Raw genomic sequence first — 26570 nt, forward strand, 5'->3', positions numbered from 1 at the left:
CAGTTGGATGTTACTGTCACATGAAGAAGAGCGATACCTGACCAAGATACGGAGAAGATTCCTAGAGGTTAAAAATGAGCGCACAACTCCCGGGGAAGTCGGGCCGTAGAAAAGAAACGGGTCACGGAGGAACGGGGGCACCCAGGGCGGCGGGAGGACACTCAGGGGGGACCCCGCYGTCCCCGGGGTGTCCCCTGGGAGGAGCACAGGGCTGGGGCTGCCCCTGCCTGGCAGGATGCACTGGGTTGTGGCGGGCCCAGCTGCCAGCCCCRTCCTTGGCATCATAAATCTTTTAGGTTAAAAAGAAAAAMAAAAGAATATGCTAAAAATACAAACGTCCCTAAAAGCATTATAACTCTGTAGTAGCGGTATTATTATTTCTCTCTAGGCTGTCCAAAACTGCCTGCGGAGGGAGTTGTGTTGCCGCCGAGCCCTCGCCGGCTGCCCGCACGGTGCCGGGGACGGCTGTGGTGCCAGCAAGTCACCCCGCGCTGCCCGCCGCCCTCCTGCTCTTGGCRAGGGGCTCCTGGCCATCCTCCAGCAGGACCTTGGCGGGCTGGACGGGGGCTGCCAGGGCAGGACACAGAAATAAAAGGAGTTGTCGCCCTGCCCTGTTCGTCGGTGAGAGTGCSGACAGGCCTCCAAAATGGCTGCCTCGTTCCCTCCCTCAGGGCGATTGGAGGCAGCATGGGCCTGTCTGCCCCACCAGTGATAAATAAACCCCGTCCAGCTGCTCCTGGGGCAGGGGGAGATGGGGGCCACCGAGTCCCCGTCGCCCCCAGGCCCCCGGCCCGTTAGCCCCGAAGAGAGCTGTCGTGATGCTTGTAAAAACGTGCCTGTCACAAAGAGCACTAGGCGCCTGTACACGGGCTAGAAAACACCGCAACACAGGGACGACACCGACGAGATAAAAGACTCTTAACGCTCTAAAAAAAGAAATGGGCTCATGACTGTACACGGCGTGCCGGGAGGCCGCCCGGGCACGGGAAGCGCAGCCCGGTTCGGCTGCCCATGGCTTGCTCCGGGCTGAGGGGCCTGGGTGCGCGGCGAGCCCACCCGGGAGAGCGGGAAGACTGGTGATGGGGCTGGCGCCAGCCAGCGAGGACAGYGCTCCCTCGGGGACGCAGCTGGCTCTGGGCTCGCTCCGGGTGTCCCGGCCTCTGTGAGGGGCACCGCGGCGTCCATGTCCCCGCAGGGCCCTACCTGAAATGGCTGCTGAGGCTGTAGCACCTTTGCCCACCTCTTGCGTCGCCTCCTCGGGATGCCCTTGGAGAAGGAGTGGAGGCCTCCCAGGACGCGCCTCCATCCTCGAGGCCAGATGCTAATGGGCACCCGTTGCCCAGATCTGGCCGCAAGGAGCTCAGCTGAAAGCGCACAGGGTTCTTGGCGCCATCCTGCCYAGGCCCCACGGGGATGCGCGTGGCCAGTGCCCACAGCCTCCGCCAGCAACATCCTTCTCACCTGGTGGTACCAGGCCTGGTAGAGCAATGGATCATCAAARGGAAAGCACTGGCAGCGACGGCGATGGGTCCGGGCAAGCATGTGTCACGTCCAGCGCTGCTGTGGTCCCGCTGGGCCCGCTCCAGGACTTGCCAGCCCCCAAGGCGGGGATCAGGAAGACCCTGACTCCATGTCCACGGCTGGCAGGCACAGCTGACCCCACCAGTCCACAAGGCATGTGGCCTGTCCTGGCAGTCCGTGGGGTGCTGGAGAGGAGCTGCCGGCCGTGCGGCATCGGCCGCTGCCAGGCATTCCCATCCATTGCTTCCTGGTGCCTGTCCCAGGTGCCATGCTTAGCTGTGCCCCTTCCCAGGGGGAAAGCTGTTGCCCTGGCCAACCCAGGGGCCAGCACATGAATCCAGGTGGGATGTAGACCCTGGGGGTGGATGGTCCAGCCTCAGAGCTGGCCCCATGGCGCTGCGACAAGACATGGGCAATGGTGCTTGAGCCATCCYGTTCCTCCAGCACAAGGAGCCATCCGCTGCCAGGGGATGCTCTGGGAACCAGCCAGCGGAGAGCGCCGTGGGCAGCGGGTGTCCCCGGGGGCGCGGGTGGCTGCTGCGGGGTCCCAGCGCTGGGGCTGGCCACGGCTCCYGTCCTACAGCTGGCTGGGCCACGATGAGGTCACTGAAGTCACGCTCCCACTGAACCCAAAGAGAGAAGTAAAGCAACAAATCCAACCGAGGGGAACAACTAAACACGCCTGCTTTGGCTAATGCACCGTGTGTCATGGCTTCCGATCCCAGAAGCCACCGTGCAGCCGTGGCACGGAGGCTGGGGCTGCCGGCCCGCGTGGGGGCTGCCCAGCTGGTCCTGGCAGGCCACRGGGACCTGGGGGGACGAGGGGGCGCAGCACGGGCTGGCGGCAAGGCTGGCGGCAGCGGCAGGACGCGGGCTCCGGCTGCCTCGCTGCGGTGACGCCCACGACTCGAGGAATTTTTGCAGGGCGGGAAGAGTCTGGGGGCAGGGGGTCTCCCCAATCATGCAGGGAGGGAGCATTGGGTCAGAGGGGCTCTGCAGATGGGAGGGCGGGGGCTGGAAGCACTTGGAGAAGTCCTGCACGGYGGTGGGGACGGGGGCGTCACTCCTTCTTGCACCGTGTCCTCAAGTGCCGTGTCCAGCAGCTGCCGCAGTCCTGGGCGCCTCTGGGTCCCCTCCGACTGCAGGGCCGCCACGTCCAACTGTTCCCTCTGCTTCTCGTCCGCACCAGGAGGCCGGCAGGGCCRCAAGCCGGAGGGCTGGGCAGTGCGCTCCGGCACCGGAGCTCAGGCCTTCAGCTGGTGCCACTGTGCCACCGCCTGCCGCGGGCGGGCAATCATGTCCTTCCAGTGCTTCACCTCGCCTGGGCCGCTCTTCCAGGACAGGTAGATCTGTGGGGAGAGGGGAGCACGCAGCCCGTGGCACCTGCGCTGACAGTGCCCCGTGACCACCCTGTCCCTCCCCGAGCTGCTCCCAACACAGCCCCCTGAGCTGCCCCCAGCACATCTCCCAGGCCTGGTGGCTCTCATGCCTTGGTAGCCACCTCGGTTGCCGCTGTTGACCTGGCCCCTGTGACTCCCTATTTCATACCCTGCTCTTCTGCCCTTCTGCCTTGGTTGCGGGACCCTCCGCTTCGCCCCTTGTGGCAGCCCTCGCCCTGTGTGCAGACGTCTTCATCTGCTGTCCCGGCGCCCTCCCGGCCCAGCACGGCCGGCAGTGGCATCCAAATTAGCCATGAGGCACAGTCAGCACGAGCCTCTCCACACGGGGAAGGTTATTTTTATCCATCGATTTTCCATACGGCGACGCAGCAAATGTGTGTGTCAACCTTCTCCGCAGCTGACAGCCAAGACGTGTGTCACCGAGGCGGCTAATGGAGCCCGGAGCTGCCGCGCCAGCTAAGGGGATTGCGGTGCCTGATCTGAGCTTGCACAGCGCTGGTAATTATTCAATCAAAAGTTATTAGCACGTYGCCAAGCGCGGCACTGCGGCTGGGCCCGTGAAGGGCACCCTCCCCTCGTCCCGCTTGCTGCACCCGGCCATTTGCGGCGTYGCTTTGCTCCACCGCGGTGACGCTGCCAGGGGGGTTAGTGCAAGACCAAAGCACCACAGACACYGTCCGTGTGTCCTCACAGCCCCAGCTTGCTGCTAGAAAAGCCTCGTGGCGGCAGGTGCCTGGGCTGCCTCATCCCTCAGCCACAAGTGCGGCGGGTCCGTGCGCGTAGCAGAGCTGGGAGCTCTGCTCCCGGGCCCTGCGCTTGCCTCGCGTGTGCCGAAACGCTCCGGCTGCCTCCTCCTGGGTTTCATTCAATGGACATGTTTGCTTTATTACAACGCTGCGTTTGGGAATAATTGACTCTCTGCGGTAAGCAGTAATAACGGAGATTACTGCACTCGTTTATCATCGTTACCATAATGAGTGGAGAGCTGTATGGATTTAACGTAAATCAAATTGAGAGCAGATTAATTTTTCCGTTGTTATTGTTACTGGGGATGCACCGTGTCATCCCGCCACCGCCGCGAACGGGGCCGGGGCCGTGGGGCAGAGCGGTGGGGCGGCGCCGGGGGCACCCACAGCACCTGCGCGCGCAGCTGCAGGTCCCTGCTCGCCCGGTGCCGCAAGCACGAGGCTCTGCTGCCACCTCCCGGGAGCGCCGGGCTCGGGGGGAGCCCTGTCACCCCAACAGGGCAGCAACAGCCCTGCGAGTGTGGGACTCGGCGCGCAAGTGCCCCGGTGCCAGCACGCCCACCGTGCAGCCCCAGAGCAGCCCCGTGCTGCTGCAGCGGGGTGTGCGAGGGCGGGGAGGTTGTCTGTCCCTCCACCTGGAGCTGCAGCACAAGGGAACAATCTGGGGCTTTGCTTTGCTTGCCTCGCTATAAATAGACTGTCATTAGACTCAAGTTCACCCTGGAGCAGGTTGTGCCGCGGAGCGGCGTGAAGTGTGCGGCAGGGAGGCTGCAAGGAGGGCAGAGCCGCCGGCAGCATTTCCAGGCCAGAGCCCCGGGGARGAGGGCAACGGCAGCCCCCATCCTGGCTGCATCCTGCTCTGCTTTGGCTCTGCTCGGTGCACCACTGGCCCCCGTGTGATGGAGCCACTGCGGGACGTGAAGCCCTCTCAGATGGTCACGCAGCCCCTTGCGTRGCTTGTGCTGCTGCCAGGAGATGGAGGGGCTGAAGTTTGCTGCCAGCTCGTGACACTCTTCAGCTCGTTGTTGCCAGCCAGCTGATAAACTGTTGTTTGTGCTACCTAGCTCCGTGGTCTGCATCCACTGGGGTTTGAGCAAGCTCTTGTCTCACTAGGAATGGCCTTCTCACTGGCAAGCTGGTTGGTGGCCTCAGCCTCACGTCTTATGAATGAATCCTCACTCTAGACACCGCAGCTGCTGGTGGAGGTCTCGGAAGAGTCTCAGCCTGGGCCAGGCATGGAAGGGAAAGTCCAGCCATGAAGGGATCCATAGGGGTCCATCTTCTTCTGTAGCATGACTTCTCCATAGAGGTGGGATGAGGACAGAGCACACCAATGGCAACCCTAATGACTGCGCAGGCTGCTACCTTCACCGGCTGCTTCACGGTAACCTTCCTCCAGAGCATCGGCATGGCAATTCCTGCTGCTTCCCTCTGGACTGAGGAACAATTGCTCCAGACTTCATCATAGGGTGAGATCACCGCTCTCAATCATATCCCGACTGCTGCCAAAATCAAAAGCAGCTCCTAACCTGGCACCTGGGTTTGAAATCCTTTTAATCCGAAATGCTTTAAATCCCCATCCAGACAAGCGGGTGAGCCTGGGGAAAGGTCATGCAGGAACGTGACTTCCTCTTGTCAGACACACTCCAGATCACACCGCCTCACTCAAGTGATGCTGAGCCCATGAGACAGCACTGGTTGCACTCAACAGAGCTGCCTGGGCTCCTCAAGTCAATTAGTGGTTTTGGATGTTCCCCAGATGCTTGCCCCGTGGAGATACAAGCATGCACTCCTCTGCTGAGCTGACGGAGCATGGTGTTGTTTCTCTGGACCTGTGGGATTTCTCTGCAGCCTCCAAGAGCAGTATGCCGAATCCTGCTGTCATGCAATCCCTGCTTGGAGACCTTGAGGGTGAATGGCCAAACTGACGTTGARCATATCCAGGTGGAGAGAGCTTGAGAAAAAGCTGTTTGACTCTTGGGTGACCATAACTGTGGCATAGCACCAGGCACAGACTTCCCATCCCAGCACATGCTGGTGGAACTGCCAATGCTTGTGTCCAACAGCAGTGGCACGTCCAGCTGAGGACCCCTGTCTGTGACCCACCTCTGTGGCTTGTGCTCTGGAGAAGGGCAGAGGTGTACGGCTKGTGGTCATGTTGTGAGCCCACAGTGCTTTTGCAGAGGAAAGGCACAAGGTGTGGGCGTGCGCGTGAAGAACCATGTGCTTGTGGCCGGTCAGTGATGGCTGGCAGAGGAGACAATGCTCCTGTGGACCTGTACTGTACCCGGCATCCCAAAGACTTCCCTCTCTTTTGCACTAACATCTCTGCTGCAAACAACTAGCATGTTTCAAAGCCCGTTCCCTGCGCCCCCGAAGCGGCAACTCGAGTGGCAGCAGATCCCAGTCTCTCCTGCCTTCCCAGTGCCTTGCTTCAGTGGCAGCTGGGCCACGAGCTCCTGCCTCCCCACCACAGTGCCCCGCCACGTGTCTTCTCCCCATGCACAGGAGGACGAGCTCCGGCGGGACCCACCTTGCCAATGACATCATTCCTGCTCAGCCTGTCCTTGTCCATGACGGTGATGACTATGGTCGTCTCACGCAGCCGCTCGGTGGGGATGTCAAAGGCAAAGGACTCGTTGAAGACAGGGTTCAGGCAACGCTTCATGACAACTGTCTTCTTCTTCTCTACCCGCTTGTCCTTGTACATCAGCCACACCTTCACATATGGGTCTGGGGGGACAGCACACGTTCTCTTAGACTCTTAGCTAGGACCTTCCTTGACTCCTGCAAAGTGCAGGTGAGCAAGGCAGCTCCCCTTTGTGCCTGGGAGACTTCATGCGAGGGACTGCCAGAGCCAGCAGGCACTGGGCATGCCCAGAGATGAGGACTGGTGCTCATACCTGATGTCCCACCGATGTCCATGGCTTTGAGGTTCCGCGCTTTGATGATGTTCACGACGATGGAGTTGGCAGAGGGGTTATAGCACAGGGACAGGAGCAGCTCTCCCCGACTTCCCTGTGAGACAGAGGAGCTGTTAGGGCACATGCCAGACCCTGGAGAGGTTATTTAGGAGATTTAAACCCTTCCTTTAATTTACAGATAAAAAGTGGCCATTGATTYAGGAAGAAAACGCAAGCTGCTCCTTAAAAGTCAAACATTTTCCTTCACTAAACAACAAATCAGAAACCTCCCTTGTCTTGATAACGAGCAGGCAACAGGCAGGACAGCAAACACAAGGGGACAGCACGTAATCCCTTTGTGCCCCAGTGCTCATTTCTACAGAGCGAAGTCCCTCGAGCTCAGGTGGACTTGGTCCCTCAGAGATGTCTTTTCCAGGGGTTCCTGCCAGCTGACAGCATGTCTGGGAGCTCAGCTTACCAAGGAACCATTTGTGGACTGGTGAGGGCTCTGGGGACTGGAGATCTCACCACAGCACTCCCACCTGGGAAGCCCATGGTACCACCCTCACCAGCCCCCGTCCCTGGTCCCAGCTCCGCTGGGATATCACAGCAACCTGGAGTATCACAGTGACTTGAAGGACTGTCCCCAAGGACATTGGGGTGGGATTAGGAACACAGCTAACTCCTGCCTGCAAAACCATGGAGGACAAGCAAGGGCCTTACGCTGCCGTCGCTGCAGGGCTTCAGATCCTTCCAGAAGGTCTGCATCTGGGTGAGGTCTATTTTGTTGAGGGGGATGGACACCTCCCCAATGGGGTCATTACGGCTGAAGCGATCGTAGTCCAGGACCTGGAGGTACAGCACTCTCTGCACCACCTTCTCATAGGGGAAACCTGCACCAGGGATGAAGGCAGAGGAGACAGGATGGAATTTGCCAAGGAGAACAAATCTAGCCAAAATGAGCAGCATGTATATGTGCTCGTGCCCTCAGGGCTGGTCAGCACCCCTCTGCCTTGCCTTTGCTGAAGAGGGGAATTGTTGGCATCTGGCACTAGATGAAGAACAGTGTGGCCCTAGGTCATCATCATACTTTGGAGGCTTCAAGCCATTGCTGCAGCTCTTTACAAGAAAGTCACCCACATGCTTTCACAGGTATGTATGTGGCCCCAGGCATGAACCACATCCTTTCCAGGTTTGGAAGGGGCATGACCTGGACACAGAACCAACACTTGCAGTAACAGCCTGATGTCTGTGGCTCTGCAAACCCTGCTCATGCACCTGCAGCTCAGGTTGAGCCAGTCCTGCCCAGCTCACGTCATCCCTGGTGGGCTGTCCAACCTAGGTGCACGGTGGGAGCTGTCTGGGGGGGCACCTCAGAAAGGGGAAACGACAGCGCAGAGGGTGTCCCCCAAACCACAAAGACAAGCAGAGTCCAGCCCAACCCAGCGTGCCCTTACCTTCAAAGAGGAAGGTCTCATTCCAGTGTGGGTTCAGGTTCTTTCGCTTCACCTTGGTCTCCAGCTTGTGCTTCTTGTCGGGAAGCAGGTAGATCTTGACAAAGGGGTCACTTGTGCCACTGAAGTCCTTGGCTGGTAGCTCCTGTGCCTTCATGATCTTGACGGTGAGGGTGGACTCCTGGAAGTTGTAGCCAACGCTGAACTGGATGCGGCCCAGGTTCTCCCGGCTGGAGCTGTCGTGTCCCTCGTCGTCCTCGGAGCCTGGGGAGAGCTGGGACATGGCGAGAACGGGCTGTGAGCACTGGGCTGAGCACAGACGTGGCCCCTCTGTCAGCAACACRCGCCACGGCAGGGGGTTGTGCCACCTGTGCCACGGTGCAGTCAACACCATGCTTCTCTTTCTGCTCTGTGGAAGAAACAAGCCTGCCCCAACCTCCTCTGGAGCGACCGACTGGTGCTTGGAAACCCACGTCAGGGCGGGAGACTTCCCTGCCGACAGGGGTGCCCCATCCTGGGGTGCTCCCTCCAGCCACGGAGATGCGAACGCGGCCCCTCCRCAGAGCTGTCCGGCTCTGCCACCCCTCCCGCTACCCTCTGGTCCCGCTCTCGGCGCCTGCGGGCACGGCCACATCTCATCCGCACCACTGCCAGCAGACACAGGGCCCTGAGCCCTTTGCTGTGCTTAGACAAATAACTCATCTCCAGATCCATGGCCTCAGGCCCTCGCAGCTGTCTGGGGAACTGTCAGAGGGCATCAGCTTCTCCCTCTCCCCCTGCCACTGGCATCTCCTTAGATGACTCCTGGCTCCGCTCCCTGCGTTCGCTTCCCGGGGACCAGGAGCACCAATTAGCCAAATTCCTGCTGACAGCCCGTCCGTCACATCTCCGGAGCCGGCTCCCTTGCGCGGACCTGGGGGGACGGGCTGTGTCACCTTGCAGGAGCCTCGGCCAGCGCAGGGGCACATTGGCTGCAACACCTGGGAGCCGGGGGGCACGGGGGCTCAGCAGAGCAGCAGTGGGATGTGCTGAGCCTGTTGCGGCCGCGTGTGGCAGCAAGGAGCGTAGGGAGAGCGCGCCGAGATGCCCGGGCTTGTGCACAGGGAGGGAGGGCTCCAACCATGCTGGCACACACTTGCAGCAGGAATGGGATCCGGGACGATGCCACCTGGCAGAGCACGGGAGCCCAGAACATGCTACCAGCATCCCGGAGCGACCCGAGGGCTGAGACTTGCCGTGTGCCCCAGGCCCCTGTACCAACCAGGATGGCACAGGGCGCCGGGGCAACCCAGGATATCTGGACCATGACCTGCCATGAAGCCAAACAGGCTGCTCCAAGAGCCTGCTCCCCACCTCCCACCGAGCCACGGCCCACAAGGGCTCAGTGCCCACCGAGGATGAAGCCAGGACCCTGAGAGGAGCTGCGCACCCCTCACTAGGAGCGTGTCAGCCTAAAACATCTCCACAACGAGTCAGAGAGGCGGCGAGCAGCCGGCGAGCGGGGTCCTGCTGCCGCGGGCTGCCGTGGTGCGGGTGTGCGGAGCTGCGCGGCGGCCAGGAGCGCGGCCCGGACCCCACTCACCATGAGCATCTCGCTGGTCAGGGAGTTGACGAGGTCCGAGACGGAGGAGCGGGGCTCCGTCTTCCGGTCAGACTCATCGTGCTGCTGGGTCTGCCCCGGCACGGGGGCAGTGTTCACCGCCTTGCCAGCGGCCGGTAACCTGCGGAAAGAGACGCAGCACCTCACAGAGGGGCTGGGGGCAGGGAGCGAGCCAGTGAGGGTGCCCCCCGGCACCAGGAGCCCTGCAGGGGCTGCAGCCTTGCACCCACCCAGCCAAGAGCTCAGAGCACCCCGTGTGCCCGCGAGGGGCTTCTCTGCCCTTGGCCTTCACACCGCATTTCCCCAGCCGCCCGCGTGCGCGTTGCCCACGGGCAGGGCTCTGGGTGCACGCAGGGCCTGGGGAGCGCTGGCGGCACCCACGAGCAGCTCCGCAGCGAGCCCAACGCAGCCAGCTCGCTCACAGCAGGGCTGCTCCCCGCGCTGGCTCCGCGCCGCCACGGCACGTCCGGCACGGCCGGGAACCGCGTCCGCTTCCCGCTGCCTCCCCACCTGGCAGACGCGGCGAGCTGGCGGGGCCGTGCCGCAGCCGTGGGGCCGTGCTGCTCGGCCACGCGGCACTGGCACCCGCTGCCGGGCCATGCCGAGCCACCAGCTCGCGCCCGGGGCTGGCTGAGCCTTGCCACCGCACCGCCTTTCCTCCCCGCTCGCCTCTGGGCTGCATCCACTTGCCTGTCCCTATCCCTGCCACAGTGGGGGCTCAATGCGGGCTACAAGCCCCCCCTGCTTCCTTCCTCGCTCCATCAGCCGGGGCCATCTCCTCTGCCCTGCGCACTCCAGCACCCCGGCCAGGCCCCGGGGCTGGCAGAGACGGGCAGTGCCGCCGGCTGCGACGCTGGGGGCCCGGCTGCCCCAGCGCTGCGGGGGGACTGGGCGCCAGGAGTGGGGGGCAGCCCTGCAGGAGAGAGGCAGGCGGAGCAGGGGGACACACACACTGGCCCACGCGACACAGCGGCGATGGACATGGGCACACAGCGGGGCCTCGAGGCATGGGGACAACAGGACACAGAGGCCAGCYGGGAGAGGGGCAGCGCACGCACGCCTGGACAGCCCTCGCGGGCTCCCACGACAGGGCCAGGCCCAAACTCACCGCCCGGGGAGACGGACACGTGGTGCGCACAGCCACAGCGGACACGGGCACTCACACGCCAACGGGCAAGGAGCCCACGTTCACACGTGCAGTCGCTCCGGCACTCGGACGGCTGTGAGCTGACGCTCCGCACACAAGCCAAGCCACAGGGACACGTCCGTGGGCTGGGGTGCCGACCGCGCCCAAGCGGCCCAGCCCACGGCGCGGTGGAGCAGTGCAGACGGTACATACAGCCTCAGAGCAGCGCGAGCGCAATGGATCTCGGCACGCCCAGGGGCGCCCGCAGCGAGCTCCAGACACGCAGGACACCCGCAGCCAGGCGCCTAACGGGTGCACACACAGATGCCCTGAAAACCTCAGCACGACGGGGCACGGTGGGACAGCGCCAGAGACGCACGCGTGCCCGGGGTGACCCATGCAGCGAGGTGCTCACAGGAGCAGCAGCGACACCCCACACGCTTGCACACACACACGCACACACAGCCCCACGCATGGCACACGCACGCAACCTGCCCGCGCAGCCAGGAGGGTGCACAGAATTAAGGAGGAGACCGAGCGAGCTGGAGAGGCAAAGTCAGGTTAGAAACGGGGCGGAAGCAAACGCAGAGGAGACGATGGCCAGCGGTGGGGACCACTCGGTGATTTGTCTGCGAAGCAGCCTGGGAAATGGAGAGCATCGGCGSAGCTCACAGGACAGCGGGAGAGAGCGCGAGGAGAGAGCGAGAGAGAGGAGGCGCCGCATCTTCCAACGCAGGACCACCAGCGCAGCGCCTGCGGGGAGGGAAGGGGGGAAGAGAGGAGCGGGGCGGATGGCGAGAGGTTAGTCAATGGAGGACAGACGGAAGGAGGCTGGAGCCACCGGGGCTGAGCTGCAAGGAAGAAGCGGAGACATGGGCACGGAGGAGACATTTCACAGCAGAGCAGCACACGGTGACCAGGAGYGCTGGGCAGGGAGGCAAGAGTGTGGAGGATGCTGAAACCAGCCCCGTGCCCTCCAAGACYGGCTCACCCCTCCACCACCGACCGAATCCCACCCAGGCTGCAGGGGCCCAGGCTCACGGGGACCAGGGAGAGACACAGAGGATTGGGGACAGGYTTTGCCTGGGAGAGGACACTGAGGTGCTGCACGGGGATGGGGCCTTTCAAACCGGAGCTAACAGAGGAGCAAAGGGGATGAGGAGCAGAAGCAGCCTGCACCCTCAGCACCSCCGTGCAGCCCTGCATGCCAGGGAGGTGTGGGGGTCCAGCCCTGGGCCCTGGGGAGRCCTGGCTGACGAGCTGTGCAGTGTGACGCCAGCGAGGGGAGTGCTAAACCACGGAGCGAAACGCAACCCGAGGGAGGTAAAAATAGTTGGCGGGCGAGAACGGTGCCAGTTCATTAACATGCCGATCACGCGGGGAGCCGGTGCCCACCTGCTTCACACCTCTTCCCTGCTCCAGAGGGGATTAACACCCGGATTAACACCCGCTTCCCATAACTCAGGGCCCCCTGGCTCCATCCAGCCGCTCCCAGCAGAGCCTCGTGGGGCTCCCCAGGCTCTGACAGCAGCGCTGGCCGCTCCGCCGCCCCGGGGCTCGTGGCATGCCCGGGCAAGGGCCTGGGTCAGGGCGCTTGGGGGCTGCCACAAGCCCCGTCTGGACAAGCCACTGCCCCGGGCAGCTCCGTGGGGCTGCAGGGGATGGGGTCCCCCAGCAGGCGATAGCGGATGGCCCGTGCTCTGGGCTCCAGCAGCACGTGCCGTGTTTGGGGGCAATGCACAACCGATCCTCGAGGCGGGGGAACGCTCCCTCTGCAAAACATGGCAACGTCTCGGGGTCTCCTCTGCGTTGTCCCTTCTCCCGGGACAGGGATCTCTCTGCTGTCCCCTTCCCTCCCCCTGGGCTCTTCTCCATGCTGCCCGCAAGCACGCACCCCACCAGCATGCACACAGCGCAGGGCAGGATGGAGGTGGATGAGGATGGGGAAGGGAAGAAGGGAAGGTGGGAGGGAGAAGGAGAGGGTGGGGGGCTTTGCTCAGTGTAGCGACTCCAGAGGGAGGAGCAGCGTGGGCACCGGCGGGTTAGGGGGTGCTGCCAGCGTCCGCAAACGTCACCGTGCCCGGTGCCCGGGCTGCCTGATGCGCCACCCTCTGCCGCTCCAACCTTCACGCTCCGTGAGGCCAGCCTCCTCCTCCTCCAACCCTGGCTGAGGCCCTCGTCGCCTCCTCCTGCAGGACTGCCCTCTTCCTTACTCATACCTCTTGTCCCCCTGAGCGTTCGGCTGGTTCGGCTCTGTCCCAGCGGGCTGCAGGTCGGGGATATTGGCAAAGTCATCTTGCTCTGAGAGTCCCAAAACCAGCGATAGCACGACCATCCGGCCTTCCCTGCCCACGGGGCGCCGCGCAGGGGCGGGAGGAAGCAGAACAGGAGAGAAATAGAGAGGAGAACAAAGCATCAGACAGGAGAGCTGGAGAAGAAACCACCCCTGGGGCAGTGCCGCTCAACGCAGGGCGCCCACGGAGCCGCACGCCCAGAGGCTGCTGGCCCCAGCACAGGACAGTCGCTTTGGCTGCCTCCTGTGGCTGTGGCCACCCTTGTGTCCCCCACGCAGCTCCTTGCGGAGGCTGCACAGCACGTTCCTCACTCTGGGCGGCACTGGCGGGCTCTGCCCTGCTCGGAGATGTCACTGCAAGGAGGGGATGCCAAAGCTCTGCCAAGGGGGAAGCGGTGCCGAGAGGGGCGAGGAGSGTGGCCAGCGATGAGGGGCGACGTTGCATGGGGTTGGAGGAGGGACAGGAGCCTCCCTCCCGAGAGAGGAGCTGTGGGAAGACACGGGACAGACGCAGAGCGGAGTGAAAGAGCAGCGGGGACAGGCATGCCAGGAGCACCGGCATCCTCACCACAGGGTGAGGACAGGGACACCAGGACAGGGAGGCCAGGAAAACTCCTGCTGGACACGGCTGCCCGCAGCAAGCAAAGCCCAGGAGAGAAATCCTCCTCCGGCTCTAGGGAGAAGCACAGCTGAGTGTGTTAGGGACACTCAGCCCTCCCCATGCTCTCCCTGCTCCTTTAAGCATCCTTGCTGCCTGCTGGCAAAGGCCATACAAAGGACCTGCTGGCAAAGGGAYTGTTTGGGCGGTATGGAAAGCACTCGGGCTGTGTTTGACCCCCTTCCTGCCACGAATCGAGAGCACGGGGCAGGTGCTCGAGGCGCCCAGCTCCTGGTGTGTGCGCTGCCCTATTTTCACCCTCGGGAGGCTCTGGGATGCCGTCTTTCCCCCAAGGAGAGCCTTGGGGATGACGCCACCCGGCTAGCGCAGCCTCTCCGGGCTCGCGGCTGCACTTGCACTGCAGCACAGGGGAGCAAGGCGGGAGGGTAAACAGAATAAAGCGAAGCTAATGGCTTTGCAAAGCAGTGGTGGTAAATGGCAACGAGTCCTCCACAGGGAAACAGCGCAATTGCTCTGCACGTCCCTGCTCTGCGGATACTCCCCTCCGCCCTGCCGCCAATTAAGGCTGGAGCCAGCGATGATGCTGGGTAAACAGGGAGGAATATGACCCCCAGGATAGCTGAGATTCATCTATAAATCAGGGCAGCAGCAAATGGAGCTTGCCACAAACCTCTCCTGGAGAGGCCAGGAGGCAGGGCCTCGACGGCCACATGCAAGTGGAGGGGCAGGGGGGTGTGAGCAGCCCAGGAAGAGGCCGGCATTAATCACGCAGTAGCTAACGATGGGGAAGGCGGCTACGGGGTTAGTGGCGCTGGCACTGTGTCTGCAGGGGCAGCACGGCAGCGGGGCCAGGGAAGGACAATTTGGGCTCTGCCCGCGGACAGGAGGAAGGGTAACTGGTTTTACCCGGGTTGCCCTGGGGAGGCAGTAGCAGAGCGGGACCCCTCTCAGGGACTCGTCCTTCTGATTCAGCACCCGCTGCCCACGGAGCTGTGTGCACCGGCACGAGGCTGGGGTCTCGSCTGCTGCCTCCACCCCTGCAGGAAGTGCCACGGTGGCCTGGGCGGGTGAATGGGGGCTAGCAGGGCTGGGCGAGGGCACTGGGAGGCTGGGGAGCGGACGACATGCTCTCGGAAGGAGTGAAAATGTCATGTGCTGAGATACGGGGACAGCAAGGGACTCAGATTAGCGCTCGGCGCTTTGAGATTTAAAAGCCACCACTGATAGGAGATACACTGAGGACAGATTAAAGATCACACGCTCCAAGCAGCTCCAACAGAGCCGCATTTGCAGATCACAGCGGAGGCTGACAGGCCCTGCTATCAGGGCTGCACAGACGGTCACCCCGGGGCAAGGGGCACCGTCAGCAAGGCTGCCTCCCGCTCCCGCTCCGGGGACGGGGCTGCCGCAGCCCCAGGGACACGCGCCTGGCGGCCACAGCCCCAGGGGTGACAAATCCCACCCGGGGAAACGTCCCACCAGCCACAGGGGAGGCTGCGAGGAGGGCGCTTGGGCTCACACCCCAAACAGCCTCCTCCGCTCATCCCATTTCACACTATCAAGGCAGCCACGGACAGACCCAAGCCTCCCCGTGTTACAGGGGGCAAGGCCAGGCCTGTCTCGGTTTGACCACGGACCAAGGACTCCTCATCCCTTCCTGCAATCCAGGAGACACCCCTGGCGCCACCGTGGGCCGAAAGGCACCGCAGGAGCGACAAGCCCCTTCTGCAAGAGCGGCTGTTGGTGGTGTGGCAGGCAACCTGCAGTGAAGCCCCCATGCAAAGCAAACATGGCCCAGCTAACCCAGGAGAGACCCCAGCCAAGGGAGCGACTGAAACATCTCCCCAAGCACCGCTGAAACCCATCCCTCCGCCTGCCCTCAGGTACTCAAGAGGCAACGGAGCCGGGGGGACCTGGATCACATGCAGCGCAACACAGCATGGCCCTGCAGAGATAGCGGGACAGGGCAAGGGAGAGGAAAAACAAGAGCGCACACTTACAGAAAGGACTTCATGTCCAAGCCTCGGTTGCGAATTTGCCCCACCACGTGGTCCCAGCTGCCAGGATTGGAGCGGCTCCGGCCGCCGGGCGCATGCTGCTTGGAGCTGGCGGTGGTGCCCTGGCGCGCCGGGCCGCCCCGGGAGCCTCGGGGGTTGCTGGTGCTGGAGGAGGAGCCGCTGTGGGCCTGGAGGTGGCCCAGGCTCTGGCTGGTGGTGGGCTGGCTGTGGTTGGCCCGCTGGTGCTGGCTGAGGGGCTGCTGCAGACTTTGCTGGCGTATGAGCGTGCGGGGCCTCTGGCATTTGGGATCGCCTGCTGAGGTGGGGATATACTCAAGGGTAGTGGCTGTGGACAGGGTGGAGTCCTCGAAACTTAGGGAGAGGAAGGGCAAAGGAGAGGAGAGAAAGGAGAAGAAGGTGAAGGGGCAAAATTGGAGGAAGGAAAAGAAGAGCGTTAGAGAGAAGATGCCCCAGCGCAGGGAGCGCTCCGACAGGGGCCAGCGGATGCAGCGCCCGGTGTCTCCAGCTCTCGGCCCCATCTCGGTCTCTCCAGAAGCACGAGGCTCCGTCCTGCCCGCGTGCCCTGCCGGCCCCTCCTGAGCGGCTCTCGCTCTGCTGCGTCCGTGCGGCTCGGCGCCCTCCCGCTCCCGCGGCTCGCGCGCGGCCGGCGCCGTCCCCGGGCGGCCTCGTTTGAGAGCTAACGAGGCTGCTGCGTGAAGGCGAATCCCTCGGCGTCCGTGCGGCTCCCGCTCACGTGCTGCCGGCCGGCCCGGCCCCCGGCCCTCCCACCCCGGCGCCCAGCCCTCCATGGCGGTGGCGTCAGGAGCTCCCTGTCCCCCGGGACGGAGCAGGAGGCTGGCAGGACGGTGCGGGATCGGGCCTTCCCCGTGGCGCCCGGGGCAAGGAGGGCGAGCCCTGCGGCTCCGCGGCTGCCACTGGGGCAGCGAGCGGGGTCCCGCCGGGGGACAAGGCGGAATCCCTGCACTGATGGGATCTGCTGATGATCCCAGCAGCAGGGAGACGAGCCTCCGTTCGCAGCAGCAGGGTTGGTGACAGGCGCTGGGCCCTGGCCGCAGCCGTGCGCTGGGAGCAAGGGGGAAGCCCTAGGCCCATGCCGGGGCGTTGGGCGGGCGGCAGGGAAGGAGCATGCAGGGAGCAGGAGAGGCTGTGGCCACGGCGGGGAGGACAGCGCTGCCTGCAGCGAGCCATGCAGCCGGCCCGCAGCCTGCGGCCACGTGGAGCGTGGCCCATGCAGCGGGGCACGAGCGCGGCTGGAGGAGCACCCGGCGCAGGCACCGCGGCCAGGCACAGCCCTGCGCCCAGGGGCCATGCGCTGCGCAGCCCGACCCTGCGGACACCCAGCAAACAGGGCAAGGTCGCTCCCCACCACCACAAAGCTCACAGTTCAACACAGAATGGGATACATCATGTGGTCCGCACATGAGGCCAAAGCTGGTGCCTGGCCCTGCTGCTTAAACCCAAGCGGGGCTGCAATGTGGCCCTTGCTGGTGGTGGGAAGGGACCCATGATAAAACACATCACCAGGTGCCTGCTGAGCCGCGCCGGGGTGTGCGAGCTGGACACATGTGCAGACATGGTTGGGAAGCTCCTCCAGCAACCCGCAGGGCCATGCGACACAGGGAGGTGCAGACGCTGTACCCAGGTCTGTGCAGGGTCCCCCAGCATATGGAGACAGCCAGAAAGCTGCGACCCCAGTGCCACAGACCCTCTTGGGATGACTATCCCTGCCCAGCACGGGGGAAAATCGCCTTCACTAGCAGCAGCCCGCTCTCCTTCTGCTGCCCCAGGGGCCAGGCTGGGGCAATGGCTGAAACCTAACGTGGCAAACAGTGGGGAGAGAGAGAGAGAGGAAGAAAATTCCAAAAATAAATAAAAATAAGAGGTGAAAAAAGCAAAAAAAGAAAAGAAAAGAAGAAAAGAGTGAGAATGAAAGCAAGAAGGGAGGGAAGTTGGGAGGAGCAGAGAGCCCTCCCGCCCCGTGGAGCTGGCCTGGCGCAGTGCTAGGGCCGGGAGCACAGGGCGGCGGGCGGGCGCTTGGCCCAGGCGCCGTGCCTCTCGCGCCTCCCCCTCCGCCTGCCRCCGACCTTGTTTCAGTTTTCTATCAACTCCTAAATTAGTTCAATTTACAACCTCTCAGTCACAGGAAACTAAATGCGGCTCTGCCGGGCGGCGAGCCAGCGGAGACGCCRGCTCCTAGCGGCCGGCAGCGCCACGCGGCAGCGGGGCCGGCGCCCGGGCGGCCCCAGCGCCTGTCCCCGAGCCCACGAGCCCCCACGCAAGTACCCAGCGCAAAGGAGCGGGGACGGGCCCCGCGCACCCGCTCAGCCCGCGCGCATCCCGCCTCGGTCACGAGGCAGGGGGATGAGGCGCCCGGAACGCGTGAACGCCACGGAAATGGAGCCTACGGGGGATCCTTCGGGCAACAAACGCCGAGGCAGGAGGCTTCAAAGGTGGCTTCCCGACCCCCTGAGCTCTGCTCGCCACTGCCCTCCAACACATGCTGTATTGTGACGGGCCCGCCAGGCTCCTAGAGCACCTCRGCTCCGTCTGCCCGGCTCTTGGCAGCGGCATTGCACAGCTCTGGAGCAGAAAGAGCCGCTTCCAAGTCGGAAGCCTTGGCACCTGCTGGGCTGCGTTTGAGCGGGGGGTTGAAACCACGAGCCGCAGCCCAGGGGATTTGAGCCTGGCTTTGAGTCGCAGCAAGCGGAGCTGAAGCGACGCTCCGAGTTTCCCATCTGCGGCCGTTCGCACAGCATCTGCGGGCTGCCTTTTCTTAGCCGCGCTTCCCACCAGCCCGCAGGAGCGGCGCGGAGCCCGGGCAGGCTGCAGCCCGCTCCCGACAGAGGCTATGGAAGACGTCCCGTTCTGACGCGGAGCCSCAGCACAAGGCTGCCTTCCTTCTGCCACAAGATGTGCCAGGTAGGACCCCATATGCATGCGAGCCAGGGAAGCTGGGGCTGGGAAGCTGTATCTGACAGCTCCCGATTTTCACACTTTTTTTTTTCTTTTTTCTTTTTTTTTTTTTTTTTCCCCTCTAATAGCACAGTCGGAACAAGCCCGGTGCGAAAGGTACTTCAGATTTCGCCTTGACATTTCCATAGGAAACGCTTGCACGCTGGCGCTTTGCAGCGGCGTGCGGCAACGCGCCTGCCCTTTCCAGGGAACTGCTTTGCCGGATCCCTGGATGAGGCAGGCGAGCGCGCTTGCTATTCAGGGAACCACAGGACCACACGGTGTTCGAATTAGCCACGGAGTCTGCCGCACTTCAGCACAGGAAATACGTAAGGAGATGAGGAACAKGGGGCTGAGCCCACAGCCCCGACGGATAAATTAACTCCACCTAACAAAGAGTGATTCTCATTCCCCCAGCCCGCGGATCTCCTCCAACATCTTTCCTCGAGCAGAAACTCCCGCAGAAATGGCAAAAGCCCCATGTGCTCCCTACATCTCACGGACCTCAGGCGGACCACATCTCACGGACCACATCTCCCCCGGGGAAGCGGAGCGGCCCGTGAGGCGCCTGCGCGAGGCCGCGGAGGGAGCGAGGCCCAGGAGGCCGCTCTCCTCCCTCAGTCGCCATCAGTCCGGCCCTGGGAGTCCTCCTGGCGCGCGCGGGCCGCGGCGTGGGCCCGCGGCGTGGGCCCGTGCGTGCTCACTCACTTGGAGAGGCTGAGCTTCCCTGCGGCCAGGTGGCTCTGCACCGTGTGCCAGCGGCCGCGGGCAGCCTTCCCCGAGCCGGGCTCGCTGTGGGCAGAGACGCTGCTCTTCATGCCGTCCTCGCCGAGGCGCTGCTTCTCGCCGGGGCGGCCGTCCCGCTCGCCCGCCAGCCCCGCCGCGGCCGACGCCGTCAGCTTGGCCCCTGACAACAGAGAGCCACTGGGCCGGGCCGCCGGGCCGGACCCCCCAGGACACACACGGAGGGGGTGGCGGAGACGGGGGGAGAGCCGGGGGGGGAGGCAGACGGACAGACGGACGGACGGACAAGAGACAGACAGAGAGAGAGAGAGAGAGAGAGAGAAAGAGAGAGACGTCAGCACTGCAAAAGGAGGGGGGCCCTGGCGTGGCGGCACCTCATCCCCTTGGGAAGGTGGTGATGGTGGCAAAATCAAAAGAAAAGGAAAGATAAAAAAAAAAAAAAAGAAACCCAACATAATAAAGGTAGGGAGGAGGAGGGGAGGTGAGTAAAAGGTTCTCGCTCATCCCGGGCTGGGCAAACGGCGTGGAGAGCTGCTCAGGAGTGGCGCCGCGGAGAGAAAAGCCGTGTTAGTGAGTGAAGCGGCGCGGCGCAGCGGGGCGGGCGCCGGGGAGGGGTCCCCACCGCGCGAGCCCGGCCCCGCGGCGCCCCGAGCGCGCGGGAAGGGTCGCTCGTCCCCCCGGGCAGCGGCCCGGGACGGGGCGCGGGGGCGGCCGGGAGCGGGGGCTGCTCGGATACTCACGAGGTGTGACCGGAGCGGGCAAAGAGAGACTCACTTGAGGGAAAGCCGTGGATCACCGTACGGGGCGTAGGGTGAAATGTTTAGGATAAACTCCTTGGGAGGGTAGGAACTCCATTTCTGCTGCACTGTGTTGTCATTGTTATTCCAAAAGTCTCTGTCTAGATCGCTACAGCGGCGGCCGGAGACGAAAGGAGAAAGAAAAGGGAAATACAAGAGAGAGAACCTGAATGCCTGCAAGGGGAGGAAGGAGCGAGCGTCCGGCAGCCCTCCTCCCACCAGGGCGCCGGGCCGAGTCCTCCTGCAAAGAGAATTGGCGGCGCCCGGCCGCGCCACACACGCGCACAGCCCTTGGACACGTATGCACACACATGCACACACACACATGCACACGCAAACGCACACGGAGGAGAGCGGAGCGGGCAGGGCCGCAGGGAGCTGGCGCCTCTGCCCGTGGGAAAGGAGAGCGGGATGCGGTGCAGGACGGTGGTGTCAACAAATCCCCGCCCCGGGGATTTATCCGTATCCCTCGGTGGCGCCGGAGCGGGACGCAAAGAGCTTTGCGGGGCCTAACCCGCCAGGCTTGCTGGGATCTCCCATGTGCCTTTGGGAGCGCATCAGGTCGAGGCTCGCTCCAGTCACCTCTCCAAGAGCTGCGTCCAGCAGGATTCCCGGGCTCAGCGTCTGCCACCAGGCATTCAAGTTATAACACAGGAGGAGGCGTCATCCGCATGGCACGGTCTAGCACCGGGAGCCCTTTCCAGGCAGCCGAGTGAATCCCGCCGGGCGCAGGGCGGTTTCCTGGGGAATCCAGCACCCACGGGCAGGCCTGCTTCTGAGTGTGGATGAGCGTGCGGATGTGCTGCTGCCCTCTGTGCCTGCTCTGCTGCAGGCCTGAGCCCCCCCGCCAAAGGTGGGCTCCCGGCAAGTGCCCCCTGCTCCAAACAGGCCCCCCGGCACAGTGCAGAGATCAGGACGGAGCCCGACCTCCATCCGCTCTTAGAGGCGGAGGAGCCTGCGGCGAGCGGCCTGTGAGGACTGGAGCTCTCCTTCACCCTGCAGAGCCCCCCGTTCTCCAGAGACCCCCGTCACGGTGCGCAGAGCCGGCCCAGCCCCACACTGCTGTGGGCTCGACTCCCAGCTTCACCTAGCTGGCATCGCTGCCTCTCCTCCCTTTCCCATCGCCGCTGGGGCATGCCGCCCCCGTTCTCAGCTCATCCCCAGCATGAAAGGAGCCCTTCCTGGAAGAGTCCCTGCAGCTCCGTGCCAGCAGCCCCAGGACCTGGTGCACGGGCTCCGAAGCGGGTTGCAGAGAGCTGCGACACCCCAGCTCAGGGCTGAACCAAGGAGCGGCCCTCCAGAGCAGCCGGGGGCCACCTCTGCCCTCATGAAAGGTGAGGACACCAGGGGGAAGGCAAAGCTGTGGCAAGGGGCTCATTAGCCTTCCCAGGCCTTTGGGAGCAAAGAGGACAAGCATGCCTGTCCCCAAAGAGGCACCTTCCTGCTCCCTGGGGGGACAGGGTGCCCCCATCAGACGCCCGGCATGTTAGGACGCACCACGGGCCACGTGCAGCCGCAGCCCTCTCCCCGCTCAGCTTGGCACCTACTTGATGGTTTTCTTTTCACCGCGGCCTCGGCTGGAGTCTGGGGTCCCCACGGTCTCCAGGGACGTCTTGTAACGCTTACCCTGCGGGGAGAGGAGACAGACACACCTCGATGAGCAGGGAGGTTTGGTGCTGTCCTAGAGCAAACCCTAGGGAAAACTCTCCGTGCTTCTTCCCCGGGCCCTTGGGAACGGCCCAGGGCTCCAGGACTGTTCCTTTGAGCAGCACTCCTTGCAGTGGGTGCTCTCCGCATCCTTGCTCCTTGCAGATGGGAGGCAAATGTAGGGCATGTGGCCCACCGGGCTTCAAGGGCAGGGGAAGAGCGCTAGCCTGGGTGCACAGTCACCTCCAGCACCACCCCAGCACCACGTCAACAGGGGAAGAGCAGGTAATTTTAGGATTAATTGAGCCTGTGTTAATTGAGTTCATGCCCCCCGCCAAAAAGGGGAGAATCGCAGTGCAGYAATGAAGCCAGTGCCTGCTTCTAACTGGGACTTGCAATCAGGGCGCTCGGTAGCGATTTCCGCCAGCAGGTTCAACACGCGGCTCCGTTCCAGGGCAGGCAAGAGCTCAATTAATGCCAATTAGTGAACAATTAGCGGTGAAGGCTGATGCACACAGGTGTGGGGAGGCCATAGCAGGAGGGGAGCAGGGCTGGCTGCACAGGCTGCTCCCCACGTTGACGCTCCTGGCCCCGGTGCGAGCTGCTCGGAAAACACATGTTCTCCTCCTTCTGCCCAGCTTGTCCAAAGSGGGACACGTGGGGGGCACCCCTTGCCTCTACCCGTGCCCGGAGGGGACTGGGTGCGGACACACTCACCAGTTTCCGTTGGCACCACTGGCAGATCCCGCAGAGGACGATGGTGACGCTAAGGCTGACGGTGATGATGGCAGAGACGAGGATGACATCGCGGGAGGGAGCCCCTGTGGGGAGAACGGAGCACAACCATCACTGAGCATGGGGACAGCCAAAAAAGACCCACAGGGGTGGGTCTGGAGCAAGAGCAGGGTCCCAGCATCACAAGGGAAAGGCTGTGGGGCCAGAAAGCCCCTGGTGCCGCAGTGGGGACTGTCTCTACCTGAACCACTGCCCACGCCTGAGCTCAGCAACCCCAACCCCAGAGCCAAGAGCATCCCCTTCTCCATAGGGCCCCTGCATCCCGGGAAGCCACCCCCAGCAGCAAGCAGAGAGGCCACGGTGAGCCTGCCCGTGGCCGTATAAATATTAAACAATAATCGTTAATAATTAATTCACCAGCAGACCTTGTTATTGTAATGAAATTTGCCCGCAGCACAGATGCTGGGATGAGTCAGAGGGCCTCGGTGGCCAGAAGCAGGGCACGGAGGAGATCCCAGGCTGGTGGTGCCCATTGCCGCCGCAGGGACAGGGCTCACAGGCACGCCAGGACAGCCTGGGGGCAACCGAGTAAGGCCCAGCCGTACGTCCCATGTTCCAGGAGCTTCTCCCCAGCGCAGCGCCCAATGGCCCCACTTGTTGCGGAGGCCTCCTCAGAGATGGGACACGGGCACAAATCCGGGAATCGGCCTCCTTTGGCCATGGACACATGGCTCTTCACCCTCCTTTGGCCCTTCACACATGGCTCTTCACCCCACCTTGGGCAAGGGTGAGACCAAAGTGGACATCTCAGCCCATCTGCTGTCTCTTCTTCCTTCACAGAATCCCTGAATGGTTGCGGTTGTAAGAAGGGACCTTTAAAGACCATCTAGCCCAAGGCACTTGATCAAGCAGTTACCAGGCACCCACTGCTCAGGACGGTGTCCAGGCAACTTCTGAAGATCTCCAGTGAAGGAGAATCCACAACCTCTCTAGGCAACCTGTTCCAGCGCTCTGTCACCGCCACGGTAAGTAAGTTCTTTTTCACGTGCAGATGAAGCTTCCCATGTTTCAGTTTGTAYCCGCTGCACCTTGTCCTATCTCGGGCCACCACCGAGAAGAGTTTGACCCCATCCTCTTTATATCTCCCCTCGGGTATTTGCGCGTGTTGATAAGATCCCCTCTCAATTTTCTCCAGGCTAAACAGACCCGGTTCGCTTAGTCTTTCCTCTTAAGATAAATGCCCAGTCACCCTCTCAGGAAAGACGTTTTTCCTCATGTTCAGACGGAGCTTCCTGTGTTTCTATCCATTGCCTCTCCTGCTGGCACTGGGAACCTCTGAGGAGAGCCTGGACTCTCCTCAGATACTTCAGATACTTCTAAGGTGCTGTCCTTGAAGGATCCTTGAAGGTGCCTGGGCCGCCGCGGGGATGCAGGAGCCCCGAGGCCGGTTTGGAGGAGGGCCAGAGGGGCCTGACCTGCAGGTCCCATCACGGGTGSTGGCACGTGTCTTCCCGCACGCTTCCTGAGCTCAGGGGCTGCCCGCGGTGTCTGTCCCACATTCCCACCACAAAGGGCCCGTGCTCGACACCGCTTTCACGCTCCCCTTTCATTACCCGTCTTTTAATCTGCCCCCAGCAGGTCTGTGCCTCAGGAAGGCCGACTTGCAGAGCCTGCTCTTAATTGGTGCCATTTTAACGGGTGTTAAATGCACAGGGCATCGCCTAAGCCCTCCTGCTGCCTTTGCAGCCACCCTGGGCAGCTGCCTGGACCCTGTGGGTCCCGCAGCCCCACAGCTGCCCTCTCACCACTGCCCCACAGCTCATCACATCGCCAGCAACGTGGCACGCAGCAAAGAGGGCCCCTTTTGTGTACAGACATAAAGCAGGCACGGGAAGCGTGCTGCCTGTAATTGAAAGGGGGAAAAAAGTTTTTAAAAAAAAGCATCAAAAGATGACAATGTTGATAAAAATTTGAGTTCAAAATGGGAGGGATGCAGGGGAGGGACGAGGCTGGGTGCTCCCTGCAAAACCCTCAGTGCACGGAGCCCGGCCGGCGCGCTCGGCACACGGACCAGCGCTCGCACACGCTTCCCTCTTCCCAAAAGCAGGAAGGCACGGGGCGGGAGGAGAACTTGGTGGCACCATCACGAGGAGCCGGTGTATAAAACTCACTTAGCAACTGTTGCCTAGGAGGGAATTTGGGACCAGCCCTTAATTTCAAACATTTATAAAGGGAAGGCAGATACGCGGCCGGGGTGGGGGAGGAAGGCACGGGGCCACCACGCCGCGGGTTCTGCAGCCCGCTCTGTTCGGACCCCCAGGCCTCCCACTGCTCCACAGCACACGTGCCAAGGAAGGCGGCCCTGGGTCTGCTTGGATGCCCAGAGCAGAGACCYCCCCACGCCTGGTCCATGCGGGACGCGTGGTCAGGCTCATCCAGGCAGCGGGAGAACTGGAGCATCCCCGGAGTCCTCATCCCCCAGGTGGCAGAGCCAGGGCAGGGATCCACAGGGGTAAAGGGGGGTGCTGGTGCATGCAGCGGTGCCACTGCAGAGGCAGCGGTGCCGAGCCTGCTCCTCCAGCTGCTGGGACACAGCAGGGCCCGCGCTTTACGCCTGCTCCCGGCTGCAGCACACGCGTGGGCTCAGGGAGCTTTGCAGCCCTGGGGACCGCGCCAGGCCTCGAGGGCTGGCCAGAGGGCTCGGCGYCAGCCAGCGCCGTGCATTACTCTCCTGACCAAATTTGTGGCTGCTTCCTACCTTCGGTAGCCCTCTCCAAGAAGCGGCGCTTGGCACAGCCTGCTCTACAGCTCCCGTTCACAACAGCGCATGCACAGGCATGCACACAGACCCTGCATGGGCCCAGCCCCACATTAGCTCTGTTTCCCATGGTCCTAGCCCTGACATCAGCCAGTGGCTGCTTTCAGCTGAGGCTTAAATGACTTGTTTTCTGGGCAATTAGCACTTGTTAATTAGAGAGCGCAACCAAGGCTCTCCGATGTGGGGCTGAGCGTCTCTGCTCACCCAGGCCCTAAATGGTGCTGGGCAACGAGCAGCCTTGCTGCAGCTGCACTGAAATATCTCTGTGCCCCAGAGGAAGGGAAAGGGAGGCCAGAGGGGCAGGCACAGCCCCGTGCCCTGCAGCACCAGGGCTCCCCACGCAGCAGTACCCGGTGGCTCCCGCACGAGCCGCTGCCGCAGGCGGGAGGCGGCGCGTGCAGGGCTGCGGAGACGGGAGCGCATGATAAATACGGTGCTTGTTTACTCTCCCCACTGCCCCTTTGCTTCGCCGGCGCTCTCCATAAATCTCTTTTATCTGCCGGCGCAGACGGAGGCATGCACGTGGCRCGGGCGAGACGGCGGCTGGCAGCCTGCAGGGACCCGCGCGCGCTGCCACCGGGCTCGGCCGACGGGACCGAGGCTGGGTGGCCCCCGAAGGGCCCTGGGCCTGTGCACTGGGTCCCAGCATCTCCTGTCCCGCAGCGTCCCCGTGCCCGGCACGGCTGGGCGCCGTGGGGCAGGGAAGGGGGAAGGCGGCGGTGGGGAGCGCAGGGGCGTAGGGCTTCCTTGCAGCTCTTGCATGAGGATTCGGTGTGATTTGATTCCTTACATGGGTGTACATCGGTGTGGTTTGGTGCAACTCCCTTCTTACTGCCTCTTAGTGACGACGGGATTAGCTGCCTCGTTAGCGCGGTGCCACGGGAGCAGCAGGAGAGGGAGGGTCCCTGCGCTGAGGGAGAGGGTCCCTGCAACACCGGGAGAACGTCCCTGAGCCGCTGAAAAGGGTCCCTCTGAGGGCTGGAGGCGGCTGGAGACGCCGTCCCCTCTCCACCAGCACTGCGAGGTCTTGCCCTGCGCTCCGCTGGCTGCAGGCAAGGGATCGCCCGGCGAGAGCACGAGCAGCTCGCAGCCGCAGGCGAAACTCTTCACACACGATCCGAGCACGGCCGAGCCCTGCCGAGGCAGCCGACGTGGATTATTATTTTCTGAGCACTGCATCGATGCCCTGCGTGACCA

At 63.1% G+C, this 26570-nt stretch overlaps 1 protein-coding gene across 1 annotated transcript; it reads right to left on the reverse strand.

Moving 5' to 3' along the window:
• Positions 1–2449: 2449 nt before the first annotated feature.
• SYT7 (synaptotagmin 7) lies at positions 2450–25443 on the reverse strand. The gene is made up of 12 exons (XM_026045644.1): positions 25314–25443; positions 22538–22641; positions 21721–21800; positions 20151–20282; positions 15663–16031; positions 12970–13095; positions 9607–9745; positions 8028–8298; positions 7294–7463; positions 6571–6685; positions 6201–6400; positions 2450–2870 (listed from the first exon to the last, which is right to left on the reverse strand). The coding sequence occupies exons 1-12, from the start codon at positions 25441–25443 to the stop codon at positions 2766–2768; spliced, it is 1941 nt and encodes a 646-aa protein (XP_025901429.1). The 3' UTR covers positions 2450–2765.
• Positions 25444–26570: the final 1127 nt, after the last annotated feature.

The sequence above is a fragment of the Nothoprocta perdicaria genome, unplaced genomic scaffold (assembly GCF_003342845.1).
Source record: "Nothoprocta perdicaria isolate Ctin4 unplaced genomic scaffold, notPer1 scaffold_405, whole genome shotgun sequence".
Taxonomy (NCBI): Eukaryota; Metazoa; Chordata; class Aves; order Tinamiformes; family Tinamidae; genus Nothoprocta; species Nothoprocta perdicaria.